A 26,435-nucleotide genomic window follows, 5' to 3' on the forward strand; every position below is an offset into this window, starting at 1 on the left:
AATGAATTATAATCTCACATTCATTAAGATAAAGTGGCATTTCAATATTTGTTCTTGTTCATAAATTTAATACAATAAATGAAAAGGGTACATTTCAAGATTCAATAAATATTTGATGTAATCTTTTGCATTTTTTTTAATATTCAGAAGTAAAGACAAGATCTAGATGTGTCTGGATTCTTTGTTGTTATTTTATGTCTTTTTTGTAATGCTTTCTTTTTGTTTATTGAAGCACTAAATATAATTCAAATTGGGGAAGTAAACAATACAGACTCTTCTGAATAAAAGTGATCCCTAGAGAACACAGTGTTGTTTGAATTTCTAGGAGGTTCTTTCAACAAGTTCTACTTTTTTCTCTTTTTTGAGGGATAAATATTTAAGCAGTAACTCGAAGTATACTGGCAGGTAATAACTGAGTTAAATTCATAATATATACAACTGACTGCATGTTGCAATTGTAACTCAATAGAACCCAGACATTTAATATCTTAATCATTTTTTTAAGCCAGAGTCAAATATAGCTCCCTCCCTCTTGAAAACATACCATGAGAATTACAAAACCAGGGATTATGTTTATCCCAGATCCTGACCATACATCTCAGACATAATGTTTACCAGGTACACTAATTCAATAAATATTTGCTCAATAAATATTTTGCTCTCAACTGAGATGGAGTTGATGCTTGTTGAAAGTTGTCATTTTCCAGAGAATTCTAGTTTTGCAAAATATGTTCCCGTATTTTGGCCTCAATGTCCTTTTCTCTAAAACAGAATTAATTTCCTGGGTTCAAAATTTAGTAATTAAAGAAAAAAATTAATAAAGCCTATGCAATTCAAAAGATCTATCAGGGTGCTTATGGTTCATGCCTATAATCATAGCTATTCAGGAGGGTGACATTGTGAGGATCTCTCAATGTACAAAGCCAGGCTAGGTAGAAAAGTACAGGGAACTCCATCACCAAAATAAACAGCTACAAGCAAACAAGGCAGAGGGCATGACTCGAGGGGTAGAGTACAAGAACCCCTAGTCCTATAAAAGCACACCAAAATAAACCAAAATCAGAAGATCTTAGTATAAGTCTCGTTTTTAAAGTGACATTTTTGTATGTGTATACGTACAGTAGGCAAACCAGAGTCAAACTCTTGCTCTACTGTATTTTGTTCCATCAAATATGAATCTTGAGGAAGTTGTTATGTGCCTCGTGGAACCTCATGGAACCATACTTTATATGAAAGACTACCTCATCTTTTGTAGAATTTAAGCAAGTGATTATATATAATAACTCATGTCTCACACCTGAAATCTTATTTAGGAGCTAAGCATCTTATCCCAAGCTAGCCAAGACAGTAAAGTCCGCAAGACAATTCTCTTCAACTACTCAACCCCCAAACTGGAAGTGGAGCTGTGGCTCAAGAGGCACAGCACTAGCTTTGAGCACAAACAGAAGCCTGACAGAGCCTGACCCTGAATTTAAGTTTCATAACCAATAACCAACAGGCACACACACACACACACACACACACACACACGTGTGCACGTGTACACACGTGTACACACATGAGTCACTGAAAGATCTAGTCGGGTCACTGCCTAGTGATTTACAAAGTAGTTAATACGAACAATATAAGTGCATAGGTCAGTAATTTGAAAATGAATTCACATCTCTTGGCAGTTTTCCCTTGACTTTTTCATCATTCTGGTACCATGTTGACTTGCTATAAATCAGAGCACTTTTTTAAGGATGCTTTGGGTTGTTATAATTATCATCATTATGAAATTCAATATATTTTTTAGTTTTGTTGATACAACAGCATAGACAATTTTGTATATTTATGTTCAATGGAAACTCATGATACATTGTGGAAATAACCAATTTGATAATCAAACAGGAAGCAGATAAACAATAACTTTGCAAATTTCTTCATCATTAATTAATGCTACTTTTTATTTTAGCTACACACAGACTTGGATCCTGGAAGTAAAAAAATCAAGTATATCCTATCAGGTGACGGAGCTGGGACAATCTTTCAAATAAATGATGCAACTGGAGATATCCACGCTATAAAAAGACTTGACAGAGAGGAAAAGGCTGAGTATACTTTAACAGCTCAGGCTGTGGACTGGGAGACAAACAAACCTCTTGAGCCACCTTCTGAATTTATTATTAAAGTGCAAGACATCAACGACAATGCACCAGAGTTTCTTAATGGACCTTATCATGCTACTGTGCCAGAGATGTCCATTTTAGGTATGTATGCTTCCAATTTCAGAGAATTGTTAAGAATCTTCTTTGCAATAAATAGTTCATGGCTTTGGGAATGGAGAATGGTGTGTGGCTGAATAAAAGCCTTTTTTTTTTTAACAGTCTTATCTCACATTTGCATTTCCAAATCCTCCTTTTTGGCTTAAGTTCCACAGCTCAATAGCTTTAGTCCCTTAGTAATAGGGCCTGACAGAGAAGCAGTTTTTATTAAAATATCTCTCCTTACATGACAATACTTCAATAGGTAGAATTTGTATTCTGCTCATAGACTTGTACTTTGAGTATTGTTACTGAGACGGAATTATCAAGATTTGTTTCAACATGCCAAGCTAATCCTATTGATATTTGCTTCATGTTTAATTATTTGTTCATATATATTCATGCAGATGTGGTGCATAGAGAAATGAGAGACCATTTAGGTGTGCTGTCAGTCAGACGCTGGCTTGAGCTGGTCCGTTGAGTCTCCAGGGGATTCTATGGTACACATTCCAAGTAGGTCTTCTGATCTGGGGAGCAAATTATCTTTTCAGAACAATTTCCAGAGTCTACCACTACTACCCCAGTTGTGGGGTTTGAACTGAGGGCCTGGGCGCTGTCCCTCAGCCTCTTTTTGCTCAAGGCTAGCACTCTACCACTTGTGTCACCTTCAGTTTTTTGAGCAGTTAATTGGAGATAAGTCTCATTGGGACTTTTCTGCTCAGGCTGGGTTCAAGCCACAATCCTCAGCTCTCAGCCTCCTAAGTAGGTAGGATTACAGACAAGAGTCACTGGACCCTGGTGTCCAGTCCCACATTTTTCAAGTCATCAAATAATCTATTCCATTTCAAAGAAAACAGTACACATCCTTAAACATTTTAGTCTTTTCCTTTTATTCTTAGATCTATTAGTTCATCCCCAAGCACCAACCTTGATACAGGGAGCACTACATATTAATATTGTATGATGACAGGAGTGATTGTTAAGTTTTTCCTGGTCTGAAGAAAATAGGCGACAGGATGCAAGAATCAAAGTATAACATTGCAAAAACCATTTTTACATACTCTGTATATAGTTAATTGGCTTAAAGAAGAAAGCAACTATACCACAAAATTATATGCATTAAAAGTGTGTGAAATTGCTGACACTTGAAGATATAAATTGAAGACCGAGATAAGATCACATGTATTCATTGTCTCAAGCCCTTGAATTATACATAGTTATAGATAAGAAAGACAAGAAGAAATATATGGGGTGAATAGTGCCCTCAAATTTGACTGTACATTAAAATAAAGGCAAAATATTGACTGGGGTTTTCAAGGCTAAATTTGGTACCCATCATCAGACTGACACAGTATGTCCTTTACTTGCCACACATGGTCTTAAACATTTTAATTTATTTCAGCAATGAGATGTGATACTCTCTGGACTACATCTGCTTGTAAAAATGCCATGTGCTTTGGTGTAACTCTCATTTTGTCACAGTTTATGATTATTTTGCTTCTTATAGTTATTTTCCTTTCCTCTTTTCCTAGTCTGCTTTCTCTCCTTCTCCTTCTCTATTTTTCCCTTCCTCTCTCTCAGCCTTTCCTCCTCCTCCTCCTCCTCCTCCTCCTCCTCCTCCTCCTCCTCCTCCTCCTCCTCCTCCTCCTCCTCCTCCCCCCTCCCCCTCCTCCTCCCCCCTCCCCCTCCTCCTCCCCCCTTCTCCTCTCCCTCCCCTTCCTCCCCCTCCTCCCTCCCCCTCCCCCTCTCCCTCCTCCTTTCTTCTCTGCTGGTTTCAAGGCTTGAAGTCAGGACATGGGTACTGTCTCTAAACTTCTTTTCTCAAGAATAATGATCTATCACTTGAGCCATAGCTGCACTTCTAGCATTTTCTGAGTAGTTTGTTTGAGGTAAGAGTCTCCAGGACTTAATTTCCAGGGCTATCTTCAAATGAAGACCCTCACATCTCAGCATTCTGAATAGCTTAGATTACAGATTTGAACCTCTAGCACTGGATATGGATTGCATTCTTGATTGTTTAAATCCTTTTAACATAGAAATAACATAGAATGTGCAAACTCCACATTTAAAGACAAATATATTCATTTTCTTAAGGAAATTCTTTTTCCATTCACTTCTACACTTTTGCCAGTGATCCCAGTACACTATAAAGTCTCATATTGATAATGTACAAGATATGATTGCATCCTTTCTCCCCTTCACACCTCTTCAGTAGCATATCACTCTTTCAGTCATTAATTCTAGTTACTGACATCAGTGTAATTAACCTAGAACCTCATTCACTCTCATCATCACTCTGGTAATCAGCTTCTAATGTCTTTCATTGGAGGACTTCAGCAGCCTAAAAAATTGCACACATAATTCTAACCTTGTTATTTTCTTGGTGAATTCACATAGGTGTGATGGTGAAAAAGTTTTCATGGTTTTTATAGATGTTCGCTTGAGTTAAAATAAATATTTCTAGGTTTCTATGCCCAGTTGTGGGTGGAGGAGGGATATTTGCTTGCTTGCCTTCTTTTTATATCTTTTTCTTACCTACTCATAATGTGACTTTGGTGGGTATATCCACTGCAGCAGCAAACTCAGATGTGATTTCAGCTGTTCATACCTCGCTCATATATTTCCTCTGCCAGAACTCCACTTTATTTACCTCTTGTGCAAGGAATTCTATTTTTTCTTCTTCTTATGGAAACCAAATTGCTCCTGTATGGCTGACTGAAATGACACTTTTCTAGAGAGATTTCTATGATTTCCTAGCAGGAAACTATCTCTCCACCTTTGGCAATACCACAAGAAAAAAAGCACAGAAAATAAGCAAAATCATCTCCATCTTTGTTCTTTTAGTTTCTAACGATAAAAAAAGAAATGAAGGATACTTTTTCCTCTTTCCTTTCTCTCTCTTTTCCTTTCTTTCTTCCTTTCTTTCATCAGCTCATTCAAGTCAGAGAGTTTGTGATTCCATCCTTCATACCCACATTTGATAATATGATTCTAAAGAATTATTGGTACCATTAGTACATGCAGAAAACTTTATCTGAATTGGGAATTAATGAGGAACAGTGAAGCTTCTATTTTTGCCTCATTATAATGGTATTTCTCCATCTTAATAGCAAGTATCTATTTGTTAATGGTAAATGTATCAGAGTCTTCTTTTGCTGTGTATTTAAGTCATGTACAAGATAAATATACTGGAAAGGCAAGCCTCAGAAACTTCTTGAAATGTCAAGCCATTCCAGTTAGGAAAATGATTTTAAAACTTATTTGGCGGGGCTGGGGATATAGCCTAGTGGCAAGAGTGCCTGCCTCGGATACATGAGGCCCTAGGTTCGATTCCCCAGCACCACATATGCAGAAAACGGCCAGAAGCGGCGCTGTGGCTCAAGTGGCAGAGTGCTAGCCTTGAGCGGGAAGAAGCCAGGGACAGTGCTCAGGCCCTGAGTCCAAGGCCCAGGACTGGCCAAAAAAAAAAAATAAAAAAAAAAATAACTTATTTGGTAGGTACAGATGTAAATATGTATGTGTGCCTGTAAATACACTTATACCTGTATGTATAAATGTATATGTATATATATATATATATCCACATACACATGTACATATAAATCTGTTAAAACCTTGGGCTGTAACCTGTCTTCCAGAAAACAGAGATTGTATTTAAATCACAGTGTAGCTTCGAATCCTTATTCCATTCCTTATGATCTTCTTTAGTTTAAAGTTTGGGGATGTTAAGTTATTGCCTCATTTCCTTAGCTATCCTATAAAATTAATAATTCCTACCTTCCTAACATTGTGTGAAAATTGCATGATAAAATATAGGTGGAAGGTGTAAGTAAGACTACAAAGTAAACATATCTTCCATGCTTGGTTGTTGTTTCTGCTTTGAAAATTATTTTATTAATCTGTTCCCCTCTTTACTTCTGTGCCTTCGATTGTGTATTGATCTTAAGCATTGGGTGTCTGGCTTCTGCTTGACCCCAGAATCTTTTGAAGGAAACAAGGCAGCAGTGCTATTTTATTGTCATGTATGAATCATCCCCCTCATTTTCCATGAGGGTGAATATAAGGATGAAGGTCAGCTACTATCTCCCTTCTCTCCCTATCACCACTTCCTTCTCTCAGGCTGTCTCCTCTCTACCCCTTTTCCTCCTTTTATTTTTCTTCCTTTGCTACTGCAAAAATGCCAGCACCTGCACCTGTGAGCCCTGAGGAATGCCAGCAAGGACTGTGGGATTTTATTGTGCAGGAAATGAGAAATAATATTCTAATTGAGAAATTTGCCAGTATTAAATTGAAATGAACGTGATGTTCAAGAACTATCTGCCAGTTGTCAAGCTGTCACGACAAAACACACATATATATTTGCCCAAATGGCAGGCAAATTAATTTAGGAAGCTGGAGATGCAGTTCTTGTATATTCTACTGTGAACTTCAGAACTTGATGAGAATTTACTTTTATAGAAACACCACATAAAGACAGACACGTGAGTGTCTCTGATTTTGTCAGTACAATGTTCATTTGGTTTTCTTCTTTCAGGGAAAATTTTCCTGTATTTATTTTTTCAGACCCATTTAATATATATTTTAATGATACTTTGTATTTATGTGAGATATGTTTTCATACTGTTTGTCTAAACCCGGGTCTAGATAAAATAATCTATATGATTTAGTAGATGATGTTTAGATTAGATGTTAAATTCAACTCAGACCTTCAATTTTGTAAGTGATAAACTCCATCTCAGTCTTATTTTCTCTGCCTAGTAAATGTAACAGTACTTAACAGTTAGCCTGCTCTGAAAAATTCAATGATCATATTTTCTAATCACTTGGCAGAATGGAATTGATGTCTGATAAAACATTAGTTTCTTTACAATCATTTCATTGTGATTTTCTTTCATGCAAGCTGATTAAATAATTGTCTAAATGACAAGCACACTATGGTCATGTAAAACCTGCTCAGTAAAATATAAATTTATTTCACAAATTCACAGCCTGAAAAAACCCACATTAGCCTATACTAAAGGGCACTGTTACTGCAGGCATTAGTCAAGATGACATAGAAATAATACTTCAGGTCTTAGGCACAAATGTTTTGTATTATACAAAGTTTTATATATATATATATATATATATATATACATATGACACTGAATAATTTAAGTTTTCTTGCACATCTCAGATTCCTCCAGTGATGGTCAATATGTATTGAGAGGTTACTATAGGACAGGATTTCTGTTAAATACTTTTAACAGCCACAAAAATGCTATGAACTTAGTAGCATTAATAGCAGTAGTGATATGACTCATGATTTTGAACAAAAGAATGAAGATAATACTAGCTAATATAAGGCCAGATATTAAATAGAAGGGGTGGGATTAAAGTCCAGATATATGGTTCTGCTTCCTTTGGGATTAACCATTATGCTCTACTGATCATTGAGATTCCCAGAGAATTTGTTATGTGAGCACCATGACAATGATTCATATTCATCACAGGTAATGCCTTCCAAGGTGGGAGGGCATTCGTGGTTAGCATCCTTTGCAATTTTTTTTTTTTTTTGGCTGGTCCTGGGGCTTGGACTCAGGGCCTGAGCACTGTCCCTGGCTTCTTTTCTTTGCTCAAGGCTAGCACTCTGCCACTTGAGCCACAGCGCCACTTCTGGCCATTTTCTGTATATGTGGTGCTGGGGAATCGAACCCAGGGCCTCATGTATATGAGGCAGGCACTCTTGCCACTAGGCCATATCCCCAGCCCCCTTTGCAATTTTTTAACTGAACAACTTAGAGGGGAGATGCCAAAGAAATTTGTGTAAGATATATAAAATTTAAGGTAGGAATGGAAATACTTTAAAAAATGTAAGAACAATATAAACCAGAGAAATGCAAATAACAATAAAATTTAATTAAGAGCTCTGTAGTGAATGGCTAGAGATGAGGAACGATTAAAGTACTAAGGATAAAGACAAAAGAGCAGCTTGAATTGATTCTGGGTTTCCTGGTGGTGAGTACAAAAGGAGAATGTGCTTTTTACCAAAGAAAATATTAATTGAAATATCACTAGAAGGTCAGGAAATGACTTAGCAAATATGTATATTAAAAACCAAATTTTAATGCTTTCTAAAACTTGATTACTCGACAAGTAATAGAAATCATTATATAATGTACAAGTGAATTTAACTCTTCTTGGACAATGACTCCAGCAAAAGAAAATGTGATATATATTAAATAATTCAGACATTTTCTACGGAAAAAAAGGTGCCCTTGTACTACTCAAATACTTTGGTCTGCTCTTAGCAATAATGTTATGGCTGATCTTGGTAAATATGTCCTTTTATAGTAAACATCTTCCAATTTTCTTTTTGAAGGAGGCTTGTATAAAATGTACACTACTTAATTTGGGGGTTTGCTATCTCTAATTTACATTAAATTTAATCTTAGAAAAATGGCAAGCACGGTCTTTGTACTGTTCTTAAAACATGGCAGGGTAAGGAATTGATAGTGCCAACTTTCCCACTCACCTGCCTTTGCCACTCCTCTACCCCATGTATAACTTCCTATGCAGTACAACCATCAAAATGATCAGCTATGTTCAGACACCATTGCTGCAAATACATAAGCTTCAGTTAATGTCTTCAACTGTTCTAGTACTCTCCTTCTGTGGTTAAAAATAAAATAAAAGACCCTATCCCGGATCATGCATACATTAGATCCCTCCAATCAGGCATAAATCTTCAGTCCTTTCTTCTCTGTGATGACCTGGACAGTTATAGAACAATTATTTTGTAGTATTCTTTAGTGAGGAATTGCCTGGTCTTTATTTAAGAGTAGATTCAGAATACTTATCTTTTGACAGTCTGATGATCAGAAAGAAGAGATTATTGACTTAACATTATGTTGTACCGTAGTTTGTTGTATCCCATTGTTGGTGATAATGACTTTAATCACCGAATTAGGGAGGTGTCGCTCTTGTTAAACTATTATCTTCTCGTTGTTCATAATACCTTGGAGCCCTCATCAATACCTTATTGATCACCTAACTATGAACATAAAATTTAAATATGTATTTCTTTGGCTGAGTGATGAGTGGAGGGGTGACAATAGCCCTAAATTCTGTCATTCCACACACTTCCATAGTTAACCTTTTTCTTCTGCATTTATTTACATTATTTTGCAGTTTAAAATTACCATTTGGTTTTATTTTAGATTATTTTAATTATTTATCTTGGAGTTTAAATTGCCTTCAACTTGACTATGATATGACCTTGAAGCTGACTCTAGTCAGTACATTTTGTACTTGTGGTCCAACAGAGTATCTGTGATTCATTTTGTACTTTCTCTACATTAGTTCAAGAATTAGTCATTTATACAGAGAAATCTAATGTCACGTACACATCAAAGTCTGAGTGTTTATTTTGTTCAACAAGAAGGCACTGTGCAATTGAACAAGGGATGGATATTTATCTACACAGGGTCGAGTTCTGTTTGTTAAAATTTCTTGTCTACTCAGGACCTCACAGACTGACCTTTCTTGGAATGAGGAACTTTGTATGTGTAATTAGATAGGCCCAGGTAGTATTGTATTATTACAGGCCTTAAATCCAATGATCAGTCTTCTAATAAAAAGAATTTGTAAAGACAAAGACTCACACAAGCAATACAAGGTGAAGTCAGAGATTATAATTGTGCTATCAGAAAGCAAAGTGTTCCAGAATTCACCTGTACCTGCAAAGGGCATGGGAAGGTCCTTTAGGAAGAGCATGGTCCTACCAATACTGTGATTTGGGTTTCTAGAACATTGATACATTCCTTTTGTTTTAAGCGACCCTATATTTGGCAATGTGTCACACAGTCACTGGAAACTAATACAGACTCCATCTGCTGAAAATGATGAGTTTACTTCCAGCACTCCAATGGCAAAGCACATGTTTTCTCTTTCTGCATTATTGTGAAATCTATATCCCTCCCTTTTGATGCTCAGTGTGTCTGTTCATTGGATCACACACCAGCCTTGTCAAAATCTCCATTTTCTCTCTGTGCACAGCACCAGGTTGCCCCATGCTAATGTGAAACTCTGCTATCCCCTCTTCTTCTAACTCTTGATCATCCAAGTATAGGAGATGGACTCCTATGTGTCTAGCTACATCTAACAGTTTTTGTATTGAATTCTTGAGGCCAGGGGCAAACTGTCAGTAACAGAGATACAAAAATTCACACAACACTACCTATACGTATTTAGTTATTATCATATAGCAGATATGTAGCAGCATTTTCTAACTGGTTTTTGAAATAGATAAAATAAGTTTAACTTTAAAAAAAGTGTTACATGCACTGGATAAACACCAAATTAAGGTCAAACTCCTTTTCTCATTCTCCTTACAAAATACTATTTGGTCATAATTTGATTAATTCACATTATATGCACTTAGGGAGATTCAAACATTTACGTGAGCACAGAAACCATTTTTAAAGGAGGATCCTGCAGACTTACAAGGTTTTCCTCTACAAAAGCCTTAGAAACGCTCACCTAACAAGAATATATTTTTGTTTCTATGCAAGTCTATGTTGATTTAGCATGCAGTTTAATAGTGAAATTTGCAAATTCTAGAAAGTGAATTGCAAAACATGATGGCTGCAGCTTACATGGATTAGCTTGTTATTCTTCTCATTGCCATGTACATTATTTCAGCCCAAAATAAGAACTATGCCAAAGTATTAATTAAAGGGTTTCATTCTCTTATTCGTCTTTACTATTAAAGAAACAATGTATGTCATGAAAGCTTACAGGATCAAAGGATGTTACCACTGACAAACTGTCTTAAACCTAACACATTGCTTTTTCATAATTTAGAGGTTATGCCTTACTTTTTTTCCACTGGGCTAGATTTGAAAAGAATTCAGCAGGATTTCTCTATTTTTAAAGGAGAAATGCAAAGCAAGAAAGGGGTATAAAATATATCTTGATGGATTTGATTATATTTTTTTGTCTGGTTTGATTCACAGTGAAGAACAAGATTGAAATTCTTTAGGAAAACATGGGTGGGAAATCATGAGGATTGAAATAAACGCTCTCAAAAGAAATCCAGCTGCTGTACCTGATATGAATGCCAATAGCAGCTGTGGTTTCCAAACGTCCAGATAGGGTAAAGACTGTGATTTATTGTGCACAAAGAACCTAAACCTCCACTAGGGTTATGGAGATAGCTGCACAACACGTGTGTGTGTGTGTGTGTGTGTGTGTGTGTGTGTGTGTGTGTGTGTGTGTGTGTATGCTGAGTTCATTATCTTACAATGAAGTCAGTGGATTTTGGTGGTGGTTCCCAGACTTCTCCCAAATAGTTCCTGGCTTAGAAATTACTGAAGCATCCAAATGTGACAACTGGTGACAGCTCATGGGGAGACTCCTAAAAGGCATAATTCCCACAAAAGGCATTAAGTTATTTCCATGATGTACTCAGCCCACCCTTGGTAATTATGATAGAACAAACAAGACTCATTTGTATAATTTTGGTAACAGAGTAGTTCCATCCATTGTTGTTGTTGTTTTGGCCAGTCCTGGAGCTCAACTCAGGGCATGAGCACTGTCCCTGACTTCTTTGTGCTCAAGGCTAGCACTCTACCACTTGAGCCACAGCTCCACTTCTGGCCTTTTCTATATATGTGGTGCTGATGAATCGAACCCAGGGCTTCATGCATACAAGGCAAGCACTCTTGCCACTAGGCCATATTCCCAGCCCCCATGGTTGCTTTTATCATTGGTCTTCTGAACCACCTCAGTTATTAAGAGTGTATCTTATTAATAAATGTCTTGGTAGCACAAAAAATAAATCATCCATTTTGTTCTTCCTAATAAGTATTTACTTTTAGAATATATGAGTTGACATTGATCAAGTCATAGACCCAATCTCTTCAATTTTACAGCCTTTTTCTCCAAACTTCACCTCATTAAATATAGAAATAAACTAACATAGGTACAACTGTGTAAGGAATTTTATTATGAATTTTATGGAAATATGGCCATTAGTCCTGTTGAAAATGGTTGGAACTTCAGAATTGTTTATTATAATTTCATCTTTATTTTGGATTTCATTTCCAATATAATTGAGGTTATTTTGGTGGTCTTTTATGCAGCTATTGATTTTCTGTAATTCTTTCCAGAAATCTTCAATAACTTTTCAATAAAATTTCATCAGCATGATCTCAACCACTAGATTATATGATGAAATTATTTTATTTTGTTATCATTTTTGTTCTGTAAAAAAAGAATTTTACATAAAATCTGTTTTACAAGTTATATCTAAATACTAAATGCCTGAGATTTGGGCTTCCTGAAAACAAATCTAACACTTTGTGCCTGTGACCTCACAGTAGACAATGAATCATTCCATTTGGGATTTGATTTGTTGTCTCAGCTTCCTTTACAAACCTATATCTCTTCCGCCCCAGGTATCTCTTAATTTGCATTCATATTTCAGAGGATTAAAATTATTTTACAGTATTGACTCAGCATTAACCAAGTCTAGGTCAAGAGTGAAGAGGTGTCTTTGATGATACAGCTCAAACTGAGTGCTTAACCTAACCAATCCATCTATGTATCTCTTAAGCAAAAAATCGCAAGCCAATTGTATCCAGCAGCCAATACTTAAGTTCTCTTGTGTTTCTTTTTCTTTCAATTTTCTTCTCCATTGTATCTCTGTGCTTGCAATTTTTATGGAATTATCTTAAATTATATTGGATTGTGTTATTGTTGACTATCTCTTTTTATCTTTTAGTCAGTCATATTTTGACACCATAACTGAATATGTATTGAATTGGAATATATTGAATTATATCTCTGAAAACTGTACCCTGTTTCCTTGCCTTTGGAGAAACTCTTTCCTGGACAATTGATCTAGAGAGCTTTATTATGATTCCCTCATAGGAAAATAAAATGAGTACTTTGTGATGCGCATGGGCATGTATATATACACTCATGCACACACACACATGCACACCAGTCTTGGGGCTTGAACTCAGAGTCTGGGCACTGTCCTTGAGCTTTTTGTTCAAGGCTGGCACTCTACTACTTGAGACACAGCTCTTTTCCTTGCTTTTGGTAGTCAGTTGGAGATGATAAGAGTCTTACAAACTTTCCTGCCTGCACTGACTTTGAACCATGATCCTCAGATCATAGCCTCCTCATACGGCAGGAGGAAATGCATAAACCAGTGGAGCTTGGTAAAACCCAATACTTTTTGATTTCATAAATATTCTGGTACTTGAAATACTAAGAAGTATTTTCCAATCAGTAAGTCAGTACTTATCCCAAAGAAAATCAAAACACTCAAAATAAGGTTTGCATTGTAGATGGAAGTTTGAGAACCCAGGTGGTATTCTGCCCAAGTAATCCTGGCTCTTTATTAATTCTTTGACTTCAAATATAAGTAAATATTTTAAGATTCAATGTATTTACTGACTCCAGAGATAAAATGAATTTCTTCTCTCTAGAACTTGGTGAACCCGCATCCACACCTAGATTGTTAGGATGTGATTTTTCTTTTTCTGTTTAATATATAACATAATCATTCTTAAAAAAATAAGTTGAGTTAAAAGGAGTTAGAGAGTAAAAGCTTACAGAGTTCAGCTTTACCTACATTTTCCCAGCAGAAATGAATCAGTCGCATTTCAGGACATGTGCAAAACATGTCATCTGAAATTCTGAGCATTTCAGGACATGTGCAAAACATGTCATCTGAAATTCTGAGCCTGATCTGGGAATGGATCTGCCATACCTTTGTCCATATATTTTTGAGTTTTGGCATGCTTTCTGCAGAACCTTGCTCTCATGGTGGAGGGAAGGTTTGTGTTCTCAAATAGGTATGCATGAATGCAGTTTTTCTTTACAGCTGGTATTGCTGGAATATGGGAATCATAATTATAGATAGTGATTCTAGAGACATTGTTGTTCAAATCTTGGATCCAAATGCTTTTCTTCTTTGGTGAGCAGGAATCATACCTGCATAGTTTTGTGACATAGTTTTTGCATTCTGCACACTGAAAACTTCATGCTGAAAAAAATCAGGCATCCCGACAAAAGATTATGAAGAAACTACATAGCAGTCATATGAAATCTATAGACTCATATTCATTGCTCATCCTATTAAAATGAAGTTTTCCACCTTGTATCTGGCCTCAGAGTTTTTTCAATCACTAAAGTTACACTCATGCCACTCCTGAGGATGACTTTACTGATGTCCCTTTTGTCAGGGTAAAGGACATAAGGCATTTTTATAACCATGTTTGGCTTTTCCACATCTCATTCTAGTCTACCCATTGGGATGCCTTGCCAATGCCATGGGTGATTTGAGTTGAAAAAAACACATTGGGACTGGAGAGGGGTTTCACAAATAAAGTTAAAAGTTTCACAAATACGCACTGAAATGTCTACACAGGTATTTCTGATTACTGATGTTGCTAGTGTAAGATTAGCACAGGGAATTATTATCATATTACAAAACAGATATTAATGTTTACTTCTTTTGAATTTTGTCTGATATTATTTACTTTTTTCCAATATCTTATCCTAGATATCAAATAGTAGAAATAAGGTATATTGCTCCTGCCCTCCATGGGAAATTTGTCCTCCCTCCCTCCCTACTTCCTTTCTCCTCCCTCCTTCCTTCCTTCATTCCCTTTCTATTCTTCTGTTTATACTCCTAGTCTTTCTTTTTTTTCTTCCCTCCATCTTTTCTCCTCTTCCATCCTTCTTTCTCTTCTTTTGTCCCTCGCTTGCTTCATTATTATAATCTGCACCCCTCCTTTTGCACATTTTCTTGCTGGATAGTATATTCCCAGTAAAACTGAGGAAAGACAAATTTATTTTATTATTCCAAATTACCTGTCATCTATGCCATGTTTGTTTACTTACTGTAGGCATATGAGCAAATTCAATGAGGATCACTTTTTGGGGGTGAGTGGGTGTGTATGTATACATTTGTGCATGTGTACATACATAGCTATCCTGGGGCTTGAGCTCTATGACTTGGACTCAGGGTCTGGGCACTGTCCTTGAACTTTTGCTCAATGATAACACTCCACCACTTGAACCATATGTCTACTTTCTACTTGCAGATAGGAGTCTCACAGATTTTAATGCATGGGCTGGTTTTGAACCACAAACATCAGATTTCAGCCCTCTGAGTATCTAAGATTATAGCCACCAGGATCATTTTTTTTTATCAAATAGAGTGCAATGCTGTGTAAGTCATGTATGGTGTCAGTTGCATGCACTCTAATCAATTTCCAAATTACTTAGGTCTGTTTCTCCCCAAATCCTCTTTAGTGCATTGTAAAAATATATAAGCAAGCCAGTCATACTATTTTGTCATACTCTGCCATCTATATATCCTGGGAATCCTTAGTCTCTTAGTTTGGCCTTGTCGGTTTGGCTACATTTTGTCATTTTATAAAGTTCTATAGGCTTGGAGAGGTAAATAGAGACATAATGAGTATATTTCATATATTACACAGAAATTCTTACTGCCTGATCATGAACTAGTGGCCTTTCTAATTTCCTAATCTTCCAGCATCTATCATGTATTTACTCTGTGTGGTTTTCATGTTCTAGAATGGCATAAAACTGGAATTAGATGATGTATTAGCATTGTACTTAGTAATCACTTAAAAGTAATGGTTTCATATGGCTAGGCAGTTTATTCCTTTTTTTCTACTACTACATATTACTCCAAGGTTCATTCTTTGTATTTGATTTATTCATGATTGAAGGACATTTTTAACTATTTCCAATTTTATGAATAAATCTAAACTGAATGTGGACATGGGTTCTGGTTTAGGCTTATACATTTCAATTTGATTTTATTTACACATTAAATTTCAATTCATAACTAGGAATATGGATAGCATAAAGACATATTTTATGCTGAATTGGGTAATAAACAGTTACAAAATAATCACTTCATAGGTAGAGTCTGTCATAATGTATTTATGGACTTTGTGCCTTTGGAAAGCAAGTAAAATAAGTTAGTACAAATAAGGTTAAATGCCTGAAGTTACATCTGTAGGAAATCCAAATCTAGGTTGTACGATGGAGCAGAATTCTTTCAATCAGCTTATGAAAGGAACAAGCCTGTCCTTAATCTTGAGAAGTTTGAAAAAATGTTTCTCAGCAAGATACTCCCTTGTTTAACTTCTGGCCAAACTGAGTCCCTTTCCTCTGAAAGGATTTAATTCATTATTCATTCACAAAATAATCAGTATAATTCTTATCTAGTCTATTGCTATGTTTGAAAATTTGTGTAGCTAAAGGAATGAAGTGTGACCATGGTTCACCCCTTGTAGGGCATCTACCTGCTTTCAGGATGCACTAAAGATCCAGTGATCTTCTGCCCATCTCTTACTATGTGGATTTCTTTATACCTCTTCATCTCCCTGTTGACAATAGGAGACTGCAGTGTTTGGTTTACACTGGGTGGTTTTTGCTCTGGGACATAGGTAAACTATATCTAATTTTAGCCATGAAGAGAGAGCAGACATTGAAATAGAAGCTTTCCACAAAAGAGCCACAAGAAACGATATGAAACCAGGAACTATTATATAGGTATCACTTTTCATACTATATATTAGACAAATAGAATAAAAGTAGGCTTCACAGAAGTGAGGAGAGCCAGAATGGGCAACAGCAAGAGGGAAGCACAGAGACTGTGAAACTTCTTGACTGATTTTTTTAAAACCTCTCATCATAAAACCCTGCTGAGCCCCAGAACAATCCCCATCTCTGGTTTCCATGATACCTTCATCTATCTACAAATGGCAACCCAGGGAAGTGAGGAGAGATGTTTTATTCCTTAAAAACACAAGTTCGCCAAGAAATTTAAAGTAGAGCTATGAACACTGGCTAGGACTGTGAAAAGTGATGATTTAAAGGAATTTTGAATGAACTGTAAAGAGATTTGGAAGTATTTGTCTTCCTGGAGGTGTCAAAAATAGGGGGAAAAGAAATAGAAATGTTTGCCCTCATAAATGACATGCAGTTTTGTTATTATGTGGTTCTTAAGAATAGATTATCATTTATTTGTCTGTTCCCTGGGAAAGATTTCACCTGCTCAGGATAAAACATGATATAGGCATTAGTAATAGTAACATGTTATACAAATTGTAACGTACAATAATAAGAGAAAAGGACAAAGGTTTTTCTTTATCTTCCCTCTTCTACTGCAGAAATGAAAGCAGTGAGCTGAGAAGTTAAATCTTTAGGAAAGTTTGTGTGATAGAGGAGAATTCTTTCAACCAGCCCTATGAAAGGAACAAGCCTGTCCTTGAACTGGGAACAAGAGAATAAGAAAAGGAACATTATTAGTTCTCAACACCAACTGCAATGTTAGCCTTCCATCCTTTTTTTTTTCCCACGGATCCTATTCATGGATGTAAGATAACCTATGGTTTTCTGGCTCTTTGTTCTTTTCAAAAATTACTATTAAAGAAAACTGAATCATCAAGACTGAAAACAAGGAACAAAATTCATTCCTGATCCAGTCTTTATTGTCCTTTTCCTCACCTTGACAGAGTAATCTGAATAATTATAATCACCCCTGGATCCTTTTATTCCCTTTTCTCTTTCATACGAAAAAATTGTTATTCTAGTATAATTATTAGGGCTGCAGATACCACGAGGTGACAGTGAAATAATATCAAACAAATTCCACACATTCATGTACATGGAACAAACTACAACCTCACAATTAAATGAAGGAAGGATCACTCTTCATCTCAAGAGCTGTTCTTGCAACCACACCTGACACACGGCTGCCCTAGGAGAGCCTTTTTAAGATTGACTGTGCTGCAAAGTCTATGGAATGGTGGGATGTGATTTGAATTCAGCATTGTCTCTGACTCTTTGATTTAGTACCAAGGAAGTCTGTAAGTTAGATTTTTTTTTCAGTATCACAGACAGAAATCCTTGCTCATCCAAGCTTTTCTATGATGTCTGCTTTCCTTGTTCTTCATGCATATTTTTTAATTCTGCATCCATACGTAATATATATGCAGTAAAGTTCTCCTAGTACAAAAGCCAGATGAACAAAAATCAGAATAGCACCAACTCTGAAAAGTCATTCTTACATCGTCTGCCAGTAGCTTGTCTCATAAGAGGAACCAAAATCCTTTTCCTAATGGCATGCGTGATGACTTCTTTGTACTTTATGCAAATAGACTCATATGCAAGGGATGCTTTCATGTGTGTCTCAATCCATTCTTTCATTCATTTATTCTGTTAATATTCACCACTACCAGCTCTTTTCTCTTCTGACTCTGGAAAGTGACTTTAATAGTATTTTATTTAAGATGGCTTTTATATATCTCAAGACAGCTAAGTAAGAGTGTTCATCTAAAAGCCATGGCTATTCTTTAAGTCCAACATAAGTACCCCTTCCTCCCTCCCTCCCTCCCTCCCTTTCTTCTTCCCTCATTTTCCTTTCCTTTTCTTTACTTTCCTATCCTTTCCTCTCCTTTCTTTTCCTCTCCTCTCCTCTCCTCTCCTCTCTTCTCCCTTTCCCTTCTCTTCTCTTCTCTTCTCTTCTCTTCTCTTCCCTTCCCTTCCCTTTCCATCGTTAACTAGTTGTTTAATTGGATTCCAATTAAGCATGTCAGTTTGGAAATAAAATGCATCTCAACCAATGTCACGCATTTCATCACTCTTCCCCATCTCTCTCAACTTTTAACATTCCCTCAATTTACCTGGTTCTATTTGAACACATATACATTGACTATTATGACTGGGTTTGTCTATCCTTCATTTTTCCCTGCATCTACTCCCTCTCCTTAGTCTCCCAGATCCTGACAACACATTCCTGCTTCCTGGTATTAATTTTGTTAAACTGTAAGATGGTTGTTCAAAGCAGTTATATCACTGTAACACTTCCCTCTATATACCATATTTTAGTAAATATGTTTGTGTTTGACCCTGTTAATATTTATACATGAATAAGACAATACTAATTCCATAAAAGTGAAAGAGGTCTCTCAAGTGCTTCAATTGTATTTTTACTGTTGTTCCTAACAAAAAATAACTTGTCAAAACTAGCACTACACTTCTGTGTCTTATCATTTTTGATGCAGTCCTTTCTTGTTTTCCTCAAATTATTACCATCAAGTAAATTTCATAAGCATTTGTGGAATGCTTGAAAATACAGACTGTGAAGTCACCAAGATAAAAGCTGTGTTTGCAAATAAACTTAGTGCTTAAAAGCCTGTTCTTCTCTGGAGTCTGCAGGCCTTGCTACAACTTCTTGCTTGTTATCTTAGCATAGAATTCATCTCTACTTCTGTGAAAATACCTTCAGGATTTTTGTTTATAATCAAATATGACATTAACCTACATGGGATGTGTCATATTGAAGAAAACTTAGTCTTCTATTTGTATGAGTTGTGATCTTAAACTATCCTGCTATAAATATCAGCCATCAGTATCAGATACATAAACTATTAAATAAGTGTAATATGAATGGTATATAAGTGACCACTAAATATTACATAGGAAACATTAACCAGAGAAACCATTTTTCTCAAATTTGATTGTTCTTGCCATACATGGGATATTAGAAAGTATCAGAAACCTTTTGAATAGGTATTAGGATAAAACCATGTTGCCATCATCACTGTAATCAAAAGAATTAAGGAAATTGAAGTAGATATACAAATCTCAGTATGTATTTAAAATTCACTACTATTGATCCTTTGTATTCCTAGAGTCTCTTGCTGCTATATAAAAATATCATGGTATAAAACACATTATGTAAAATTTGTGTGCATTCGTTGTAATATGCTAGGTAAACCACATCCACAAATGATTCTCCTGCCTGCCAGGAAGCACACAGTCTGGCAGGAATGATAACCTGCAATTGTAAAGCTTGTCAAGGATTTGAAGGACCATCATACCATAAGGTATGATTATGTCGTGATGATTGGAGATATGACCTGAGAAACTGCTTGTTTAAGATTTATATGAGGGACTACCAATTAAAATTTCCCATTTCCTCCAACAACCTGAAGTTGTCTCTTAAAGGTTTACAACTGTTGAGAAATAGGTACATATTATTTCCTCCTCAAACTCAGGTCTTATGAGAAGAACAGGGACTGTGAGGACTCCATTTCATAGGTAAAAGACAGATTCTTGCTAAAGGAGAACCAATACAGCAGCAGCCTCTCTGTCTTTGCAGGTCTAAGAAATCTAGTACACACAAGCAATTAGCACCATATTCAAATGAGCAAGCAGGTGGAGGAATTTAAAGGTGTGTGTGATTGTTGTCAACATTGAGTGGGAGATTTACATAACATACTTCAATTAAACACATTTGATCTGAATATAATTCAGGACAGCTTCAGAAAGGTTATTGCTGTGATACTAGCAATAGTGCAAAAGGCAATTCTGAAGCTTCTGTACATCTATCCTTTGATGTGTGAGCTATGTTGTAGTTGTGTGTGTGTGTGTGAGAGAGAGAGAGAGACAGAGAGAGAATCTATCACTCATAGTTAGGTTTTTTGTAAGAAAATATATTGTATTGTTATTGTGAGGTGATGTACAGAAGGGCTAAAAGTCACATTAATCAGATAATGAATGCATTTCTTTTTGAATCATTTCACCACTTTCCTTGCTCTCTCCCAGGTTTTTTTTTCCCTTCCTGCCCCTCTCCACAAGTGATATAGTTCATTTTCCACATAGTGTATACTGAGTATCACTGCTGTATTTGTTCACCATTTGTCCCACATTTTCTGTGACCCCTAACCCTCCTCAAATACAGATAAATGAAAAAACAAATGAAAGAAAAACAGTGATTGCAACAACAAAACTGTTCTTGTTTCAATTTCTTGGAGTTCGTTATGAAAAAAATCTTATTTTATATGATCATATACACATAGCATTTGAGCCTGTGTGATCTGCTCTTATGAATATCTTCCTTCAGTCTCTCTGTATGATTGCCTGGAGACCTGTATAATTTATCATGTTCCAGTATACATACTATCAAATGTGTATTTATAGGCACATTCTGATACCACAAATGAGGGAAACCATGCTACCCATGTTTCTTTGGGGCTGGCTTACTTCACTTAATGTAATTTTTTTCTAGTAGTTCTTACAGTAAGTATTTATTATGGTCACTGAATTAATCAGGAGTCTGTAATTTTTTCCAAGTCTTTCCATTTCCTTATTTTTTTTTCAAATTTTCATTATCAAACTGATGTACAGAGAGGTTACAGTTTCATACGTTAGGCATTGGATACATTTCTTGTACTGTTTGTTACCTTGTCCCTCATGCCCCCCTCCCTCCCCCCCTTTCCCTCCCACCCCCCCCCCAGGTGTTCAGTTCACTTACACCAAACAGTTTTGCAAGTATTGCTTTTGTAGTTGTTTCTCTTTTTTTTACCCTGTGTCTCTCAAATTTGGTATTCCCTTTGAATTTCCTACTTCCAATACCAGTAAACACAGTTTACAATATACTCAGATAAGATTACAGAAATAGTGTAGGTGCAACCACAGGAAGGTGATACAAGAACATCATCAATAATAGAAACTACACATACACATAGGACGTTGAAAGTAGTTACAACTGTGATATAACAATTGTTTCCATAACATGGAGTTCATTTAACTTAGCATCATCTTATGTGTTCATAAGGGTATAGCTATTGGGCCTTGTGATGCTCTGCTATGGCTTGCCTAAACCTGTACTAGTTATTCCCAATAAGGGAGGCCATAGAGTCCATGTTTCTTTGGGTCTGGCTCACTTCACTTAGTATAATTTTTTTCAAGTCCTTCCATTTCCTTACAAATGGGGCAATGTCATGTTTTTTCCTGATGGAAGCATAGAATTCTGTGTATATACACCACATTTTCTTGATCCATTGATCCATTGAGGGACATCTGGGCTGATTCCATATTTGGCTCTGGTAAACAATGCTGCAATGAACTTGTCTGTGCTAGTAGCTTTAGAGTGGAGTAATTTGTGTTTTATGGGATAAATATCATCCTGCACCATGATCAGTTCAAAATGGATCAAATACCTCAATGTAAGGACACACATCATAAAAAAAAAATTACAGGAAAGGATAAGGAAACAAGAGAGCTCCTAGACGAGGACTGAAACTTCCTAAGTAAAGATTCAGAACCACAAAAAAAAATTAAAAATAGACTAGATAAATGAGATTGCATCAAACTGAATAGTTTCTGTATGTCAAAGGACATAGCTTATATATAGAAATCCCATAGAATAGTAAAAGATTTTTACCAGCTATGTATCAGATAAGGGCTGCATATCTAAAATACACTTAGAGCTCAAAAAATTATACCCCCCCCAAATAAAGCATCACAGAGTCAACAACCCAATTAATAAATGGGGTAAAAATTTAAAGAGGGGGGCTGGGGATATGGCCTAGTGGCAAGAGTGCTTGCCTCATATACATGAGGCCCTGGGTTCAATTCCTCAGCACCACATATACTCATGGCCAGAAGTGGCGCTGTGGCTCAAGTGGCAGAGTGCTAGCCTTGAGCAAAAAAGAAGCCAAGGACAGTGATCAAGCCCTGAGTTCACGGCCTAGGACTGGCCAAAAAAAAAAAAAAAAAAAAAAAAAAAATTAAAGAGAGACTTCTCAGAGTAAGAATTAAGAATGTCCAATAGATATGAAGAAATAAGTGTTCCATATCTCAGACCAATAAAAAATGTAAATCAAAATGACATTGAGATTCCACCTTGTGTGAGTTAGAATGGCCATTATCAAGAAAAGTAACAATAACAGCGGCTAGTGGGAATTTGGCCAAAAGGGAACTCCACTAAACTGTTGGTGGGAATGAAAACTTGTTCAATTGCTCTGGAAAGCAATATGGAGTTTCTTCAAAATACTAAACATAGAGTTTCCCTACAATCTTGCTTAGCTTTTTGAATCCCTTCTCCACTTGAGCTGAACCTCCACACTGTCTTTGTCCAGTCAAAGATAAGAGTATGTTGGGTTGTCTTCCCAGGCTGACTTTGAAGCATAATGCTCAGATCTCAGCCTCTTGAGTAGCTGAGATCCCAGGTGTGAGCTACTAGTGCTTGGTACCAGATAGGACTTTTGAAGGAGTGTCTGTCACCTGACTCAGGGCATTTGTTTTAAACAGGAACGATGTTTCTTACTAATTCAGAAATTTCTGTCTGATTTCTTAGGCATATCAACAGCTCTTTGTGTTCTAAAGAACTTCTATTTCCATGGAAGCTAAAAGACTGGGTGCTTAGATATGTAATATCCAAAAGTAGGCTTAGAAAAGCTTAAAGACTATAAAAGTGAGCATCCTACTGTCTAATTTAATACTTCCTTAAAGGGATCAATGTTTAAAGTTTACACTTTGAAGCTAGTCTGATGTTGAAGTCATGGATCTTCTGGTTCCCGAGAACCACACAGAAAGAATTTGCCTCTCTTAAACTGAGTTTCTTTTCTTTTCTTTAAGGTCCGATTAAAGAAGAACAAAATCCTAATAATATGGAATACACAGTATGGAATGCAATATTTCATTAAACTTCAGTTTTTCCTGACTGTGATATAACGTGTGATCCTAAAGCTTATCTTGATGTATCCTCTTTTAGACATTCAGCTTCTGCATTCTCTGAGCATCCACATGCATACATTTGTATCTTCTCTGATGCTTAAGGTCAGGATAAATCCTCAGAATTCAGCTTCAAAGTCCGTTGAAAAGAAAGGCTGATAATTTTGCTATTATTGTTATTCTCCAAATACAGTTTTAAATGTCAACCTCCCCCTGCATTCCAGACCAACACCACAAACTACTTCCATGGCCTATACAAATGAAAAGACAGTGGCACCTTTCTAAACCTACTAGCACATCCTAAGCTCCAATGTATCCATTTCTTGTTTTAACATAAACTGGGGGCTATTATGTTACATTTTTATTATTTCATATTATGTAGGATCAGGAAGTTTGTATGATGTTCTGCTTCAGGATCTCATTAGACTGGGATGTGTGGTTTCAACCTTGGCTAAGGCTCCCCAGTGGAAAAAGACACAATTCCCTGGATTCATGGTAGGCAGTATTCAGACCCTTTCTTCTGAAGGCCTCCATTTCTTTGATGACACTGTCAGGCTGCCTCTGCAGTTTTGCTTCATGGGCTTTTCATATTACATCCCCCGTCTCTATCATCACATAAAAATCTGTCCCGTTGCTAAATGTTATAAATTTCAATCAAGTTTCTGGTGATGTGTGCCCAGAATAATTACTTCTGAACTATTTTGTACATCTCATCCCCATGAAGACCTTCTCACTGTTTTGAGCAATAAAGATAGTCTTGAATCATTGTATACTAAGTATATCTCACCTTTGACTTTTCAATGATGATAGCAACTCTTACACTACTAGTATTGTTTTCAGTGACTGCATCTCTATCTAGCCTGCATCCTGATCTTCTATATCCACCATTGCCTCTTCTAATGCATTCTCTGATTGTGACATGTTTCTGCCTAATATGTTTCAGTGATTCTTTACAACTTCTCTGGGGGAGGGGATATTTCAAAGTAATAGCATTGTGGATAAAGTTCTGCATGTTTTCACTATGGCAAAAACTGCATATCTTATAACTATTCACTGTACTTCAGAGCCTTGTTTTGTCTTTCTTTATGAAGGCTCCTGAGCTTGCATTCATATATGTTACTGACTTTTTTTCATCCTGCAAAATAAATTCCTGCTCATCCTTCCAAACTTAGATTACCATCGCTTCTACTCAGTCTGCTGAAGAGTTTCTGTTCTTCTGGCATTTCCTTTACACAAGTTCTAATTGATTAATTCATTACTTGTGGTGTTATCTGTGCTTGAGCATACGTTCTCTGTCAGTTGGATCTGTGCTTGTATTCTTTATTATTGTTTTACCAGGTCTCCCATAAGGCCCTGTGAAGAGGAGACATCACAGAAAATATGTGTTAAATGAAAGATAATGAGCAATGCTCTCACTAGGGTTTTCAAGTGCAGTTAGGAACCAAGTAAAATAATTTTGTAAAGTGAGGGTGGGGATGCAGGGGAGTTGCTTTCTTTGGGTCTGAGGTTCTGAAAAGCTGTTCGTGATGTGATCATCTCGCCAATGGCCAAGTCAGAAAAGAGTCTGAGAGGATGATGAGAGTTAATTAGCAAAACTGAGGGGAGCCAAGGAAACTCACAGTGAAAGGAGCTTGAGCACCATAAAGAAACGTGAGGCATGTTGGTGTTGGAATATTATCTAGATTTATTTGCCTCTCTGTATAATGAGGCATCCTATTGACCCTGAAGTGTGACAAATAAGGAATTCATTTTAGATGATATTGCATCTTCCGACTCCAGACACAAGCCAATCTGATTTAAAAATGAGGAAAGTAGCGAAGCACTCCTGGCTGATACCTATAATCCTAGCAACTCAGGAAGCTGAGGATCTTCAAAGGCCTTCAGCCAGGAATATGTTATCTGCTATTAACCACCAAAAAGCAAATAGCTCAGTCAGTGATAGGGTACTAGCTTTGGACAATATTGTTCATGACAATGCTCAGGTCCTGAGTTTAAGCCCCAGAATCAGCGTGTACACACGTGCGTGCACATACACACACGAGGAAAGTGCTATTACTTCATTTTTTTGAATTTTTGAGTGTGATAAGTGTCATCAATTACTTTATTATTCTCACCTTTTATTGTCTTTAAGTAATTGTAAGAAAGGGGTTGCATTTCAATGTGCCAGTTTACAAGTACAATGCATCTTGATCAATGTCACCCTTTTCAGCAGAACTCATGGAAAACTTCATTGACTCTTCTTTGATACTCACATTTCTCCTGCTATGGAGGACCAAACCCCTTTCAATATTCTCATTCTATGCTGAAGTCTATTTGTTTACTGTTATCTTTGGGTTTTTTTTTGGAGATTAGAAGAAAAATGTATAATGGAAATTTGGAGAATAATTCATCTGTGAACTTTCAAGAGAAGTCATTTGTGTGAGATTTAAGCAATGAAACATGAAATTCACTATATTGTCTTTTTTTGGGGGGGTGGGGGTATGTGTGGCTTTAGCAACTTAGGCAGGACATGAGGGTGAATACAATAATCTTATTCAGATATAAGTGACCAAACCTTCAGACAATAGGTTAGATAGCTTGTTATAAACTAGGATTTAGTGTGTAACATGAGGTGTTACAATGAGACCC

General features: G+C 36.4%; 1 protein-coding gene across 4 annotated transcripts in view; it reads left to right on the plus strand.

Moving 5' to 3' along the window:
- Positions 1–26,435, plus strand: part of Cdh8 (cadherin 8) — a 335,462-nt gene that overhangs the window by 111,991 nt on the left and 197,036 nt on the right. For all 4 annotated transcript variants that reach the window (XM_048355444.1, XM_048355442.1, XM_048355446.1 and 1 more), the window contains exon 3: positions 1,955–2,249. In XM_048355444.1, the coding sequence (XP_048211401.1) occupies positions 1,955–2,249 (295 nt within the window). The remainder of the gene's footprint in view (positions 1–1,954; positions 2,250–26,435) is intronic.

The sequence above is a fragment of the Perognathus longimembris genome, chromosome 10, assembly GCF_023159225.1.
Source record: "Perognathus longimembris pacificus isolate PPM17 chromosome 10, ASM2315922v1, whole genome shotgun sequence".
Taxonomy (NCBI): domain Eukaryota; kingdom Metazoa; phylum Chordata; class Mammalia; order Rodentia; family Heteromyidae; genus Perognathus; species Perognathus longimembris.